The sequence below is a fragment of the Tilletiopsis washingtonensis genome (assembly GCF_003144115.1).
Source record: "Tilletiopsis washingtonensis strain MCA 4186 unplaced genomic scaffold FA09scaffold_9, whole genome shotgun sequence".
Taxonomy (NCBI): domain Eukaryota; kingdom Fungi; phylum Basidiomycota; class Exobasidiomycetes; order Entylomatales; genus Tilletiopsis; species Tilletiopsis washingtonensis.
The window spans coordinates 467,053-470,881 of record NW_020312006.1 but is presented as its reverse complement, the minus strand read 5'-3'; the positions used below and the strand labels follow the sequence as shown (position 1 = coordinate 470,881).

At 68.0% G+C, this 3,829-nt stretch overlaps 2 protein-coding genes across 2 annotated transcripts in view; one reads left to right on the top strand and one right to left on the bottom strand.

Moving 5' to 3' along the window:
• Nucleotides 1-10: 10 nt before the first annotated feature.
• FA09DRAFT_345887 (hypothetical protein) lies at nt 11-2,246 on the bottom strand. The gene is made up of 2 exons (XM_025744722.1): nt 775-2,246; nt 11-694 (listed from the first exon to the last, which is right to left on the bottom strand). The coding sequence occupies exons 1-2, from the start codon at nt 2,033-2,035 to the stop codon at nt 45-47; spliced, it is 1,911 nt and encodes a 636-aa protein (XP_025598807.1). The 5' UTR covers nt 2,036-2,246; the 3' UTR covers nt 11-44.
• A 1,382-nt stretch (nt 2,247-3,628) lies between these two features.
• Nucleotides 3,629-3,829, top strand: part of FA09DRAFT_325320 (hypothetical protein) — a gene marked incomplete at both ends in the record, with an annotated part of 717 nt that continues 516 nt past the window's right edge. The window contains one exon of the mRNA XM_025741163.1: nt 3,629-3,756. Within this exon, the coding sequence (XP_025598806.1) occupies nt 3,629-3,756 (128 nt within the window). The remainder of the gene's footprint in view (nt 3,757-3,829) is intronic.

The window sequence follows — 3,829 nt, the reverse complement described above, 5'->3', positions numbered from 1 at the left end:
CCCCTTTCTCCTCGTGGCGCGGCTCCCGCATCCGGGCGCAGATCTCAGCCATGCTCGCGGCTCAGCTTCAAGTCCAAGAGATGTCCCGCCAAGACGGCCATGCAAGCGCGATACACGCCCTCATTCTGCACCTGCACCTGCTCCTCTTGCAGTTGCCACAGTACGCGCGCCAGCTCGTTGGCGCTCATGTCCAGCGCCTCCGCCATCTCGGCCTGCTTCGCGCCGCTCTCATGCAGGAAGCCGCAGTAGTTCAGCTGCGTGATGTCCAGCATCGAGGTCTGCGACGAGGAGACGTCCAAGTCGTCGTCGGAGTAAGAGTCGTCCGCCTGCTGCGACCTGTGCCCCTCGTCGTCGGCGTCTTGCTGCTGAAAGCGCACGCGACGAGCATGTGCCATCTCCTCGCGCGGCTCATTGCGCGGGCGCTTGTTGCTCCTGTCGTCCGCAGTCGACGGCTTCGAAGCCGGCGTCGGTGGCAAGTGCTGCTGCAGCGAGTCCTCGATCAACCTGCGCAGAGGCTCGCCGGCAAAGACGGAGAGGAGCGTGGCGTAGTAGGCGAGATGCACATTGCGCATCTTGACGGCACCCAGGTCGTCTGCGAACGCGCGCTCCCAGCCTATGTCGCGCTCGCGGGCGCTGCGTGTGTGCCCGTGAAGTTGAACGGTGGGGAAGACGTTGTCTGCTCCGGGCATCGTGACTGGAGAGAGAGAGAGAGAGGTGGACGCCAGTTAGTGTAGGGCAAGCCTTGGTCGGACATGCGGCGTGCCCAGTCCTCACTGTGCAAAAGACGTGCCGAGGGAGTGATGACGACCGCGTGCGACTTGTACAGAGCGTAAAGATCTGCCGAGAGCCAGAAGCCATTGTCAGGCGAACCTGTGCTTTCAGGAGGCCAGTCCGCCATCGGTGCACACTCGAAGAGACGCCTGTCGAGCAGGCCGAGCCGTCGAAGGTCGACAGCTGCTCGAGCACGGTACGGCCGCGCCAGTGCGCTGTGCGCGCCGGCGATGAGGGTGCCGACCGGACGCGCGACGATGTGCGTCGCCTCGCACCGTCGCACATGAGCGCCCGTGAAGGGACACGCATTCGCTCCCCAGCAGTCTGCATCACGGGTGAAGCCGGGGAGAACGCTACGCAGCTTCGAGTTGGGCTGGTCGAAGCCACGCAGGCGGGGCAGCTTGGCGCGCAGAGAGGCAAGGGCAAAGCCGCCGGTGTCCTCCGAATGCTGTCTCTCATCGGCGGCCACCACGTGCTCGGCTGCACGCTCCCACGCGACCTGAAGCTTCGACAGCTCTGCCAGAGTCAGCCGGAGCGTCCAGTGCGAGGCGCTGCGCCTCTTGCCGCTCGCGTCCGCCGTCTCGCTCTGGCGCGCAATGTCGGAGAGCGAGCAGCGCAGCAGCGCAGCATCTGCCTCTGCATTGACCTCATTCTCTCCCAGCACGTGGCCTTGCACGTGCTCCTCCTCGCCGAAGCCCACGCAGAAGCGAGCGCCGTCGAGCAGGCCCGCAGCGTCGGCGCTGCCGCTGCCGAAGAGCAATGGCCGCGCGGCGGACGTGGGTGCGGCAGGGCCCAGGCGAGGCTGAGAGGGCCCAGCGCCGTGCCGGTCGCCTTCGTAGCGCACGTCGATGCCGCAGAAGAAGGCCAGCGGCACGAGTGCCATCTCTGCCACGGTGGTGCTGGCGGCAACTGGCGCGTTGAGCTTGTTGCGGTAGAGCTCGAGCGACGCCTCTGCCGTCTCGCTTGCGGCGAAGCCGGAGCGGCGGCTCTGCAGATGGAGCTCCTGCAGTGCGGCATGCGACGCAGTCTGCGCCGCATCGAGCTCGGCGCCCTCGCTGTAGGTGCGCCATGCGCCGCTGTTCTCGACGGCGGCGTCGCGCAGATAGAGATACTCGGTCTTGAGGGCCGCAAAGGGCAGCTGGCGTCCGCGAAGCAGCGGGAGCGAGCCAGTGGAGCGCAGCGCATCGCGCGCGGCGTCGTGCACGTCGAGCCAGACTTGGAGAGTGTGAATGGGAGGACGCAGGCGAGGACTGCTGCTGGACATGACGATGCTCTACAGCGCCCGCGGGCGTGGGGGCGAGTCAGAGTGGGGTGCGGTGCGGAGCAGAGAGGAGCGCAGCCGCGCCGCCCGCCTGCCGAGCAAGCCGTTGGCATCGCCGGGCGCGCCGGCGCTGCGCTGCTGACTCGTCGCCAGGCGGCGGCCGAGGCTGCGGCATCAAGAGGGCCCCTTCAGGCCTCCGAGGCCAGGCTTGTGTCTGCCGCATGCAGCAGTCGCAGCAGATGCTGGGCGCCGTCCGGCGGCGTGCGGGCGACGGCGCGCGCCTCGGCAGCTGTTCCCACGCACACGGCCCAGATCAACACGCCGCGCCAAGTCGCGTCGTGCCTCGGACGCGCCGCGCCGCATCGCTCTCCACCTTTGCCCTCTCGCATCCCATCCTCCCATCTCCGCACTCTGCCCGGCCATCCTCCTACCCACACAGCGCAGCCCTCACCAGCCATGGCCTCTCGTCCCGGCGGCGGCGCAGCGCCTTCGGGCGCAGCAGCAGCGCAGGGCGCAGCCGCTCACCGCTTCCAGGAGCGCAGGCAGGAGCGCATGCGTGGCGCTGGGTGAGTCGGCCGCGGCAGGGCGAACGGGGGCGCAGCGCCAGGGGCAGAGCGCAGCAAGAGGGACTTCGACGGGGCAGGCAAGCGCGCATTGCATCAGCTTCATCTGACTCTCGTGTCTTGGTGGATGTGCGTCTACTCGCACAGCACGCAGCCCGCAGTCGTCGCTCGGCCCTTCTCCTTCTTCGGCGCTGGCGGAGCAGCTGCGCCGGCGGCGCCTCCAGCTGGCAGCAGCAGCAACAGCAGCAGTGGTGGTGGTAGCGGCAGCGTCTCTCGTCGTGGCGCAGGCACTCCTCGCGGCGGCGGCCGTGCGCGCAAGTCTCTCGCGGCCGCCACTCCCGCACGTACGCCGTCGACCAGCCTCGCCGCCTCCGCTGCGCCTCTGCGCTCGGCGCTCCGAGCCGGCTCTTCCTCTCGGCTCGACAACGTCAGCATCAGTCGTGGACGCGTCTCCTTTGCGCCGCGCGGCTCTTCTGCCGCTGCAGAGGCTAGCATTGGCGGCAGCAGCAGTGCCTCGAGCTCTCTCGCCGGACCCACATCTTCCACTCCCTATCGTGCGCGTGCCTCCACTTCAAGCGCAGGCTCTACCTCTTCCGCACGCGCAGCCGCAGACGAGGCAGCAGAACGCAGTGATCTTTCGGAGGAAGAGCCCATCTTTGCCACGCTCGACGAAATGCCTTCCCTTGACTCGCCCGGCGGCGTCAGTCTGGCCTCGACGACGGCAGGCATCTCGCCCGCCTCGAGACGGGCGGAGAAGAGCATGGAGCAGCGCAAGCGCAAACGACAGAGCAGTCCGGGGCGCAGCGATGCGCGCGTGTCGTCGTCGGGTGGCAAGGCCTCAAGCAGTGCGGCAAAGCAGCAACAGCAGCAGCGCCAAGAGGCGCAAACGCAAGCGCAAGCGAAGAAGAAGCGTGCCAAAGCCGCGGCTGCGCCGGCAACGATCGCCGATGTCTCACTGACCCTCGGCGATCTCACTCTCCCCTCTTCGCGCATGGCACGAGCAGCACCGCCCACGCAGGCGCAACGCACGGCCATGAAGAAGCGCCTGCGCAACGTGGTGCGCCTGGCGCTGGGCGAGGCAGTGGCGCAGCGCAAGAGCGGCAAGTTGACGGATGTGGATGTGCTGTGGCATGCGGTGGAAAGGGAGCTGAGAGAGGCTTCGTGAGTTGCTAGACTGCCGCGGCGATGCGTTGAAGAGGGGGGGGGGGGGGGCAGCAAATCCGTGTGGAAAGGG

What these genes read in the sequence shown, in the direction of transcription:
- FA09DRAFT_345887 (XM_025744722.1), bottom strand. Translation starts at nt 2,035, where the DNA reads ATGTCCAGCAGCAGTCCTCGCCTGCGTCCTCCCATTCACACTCTCCAA. An exon ending in CTCGGCACGTCTTTTGCACA is followed by an intron (nt 695 to 774) that starts GTGAGGACTGGG and finishes CTCTCTCTCCAG; the next exon opens with TCACGATGCCCGGAGCAGAC.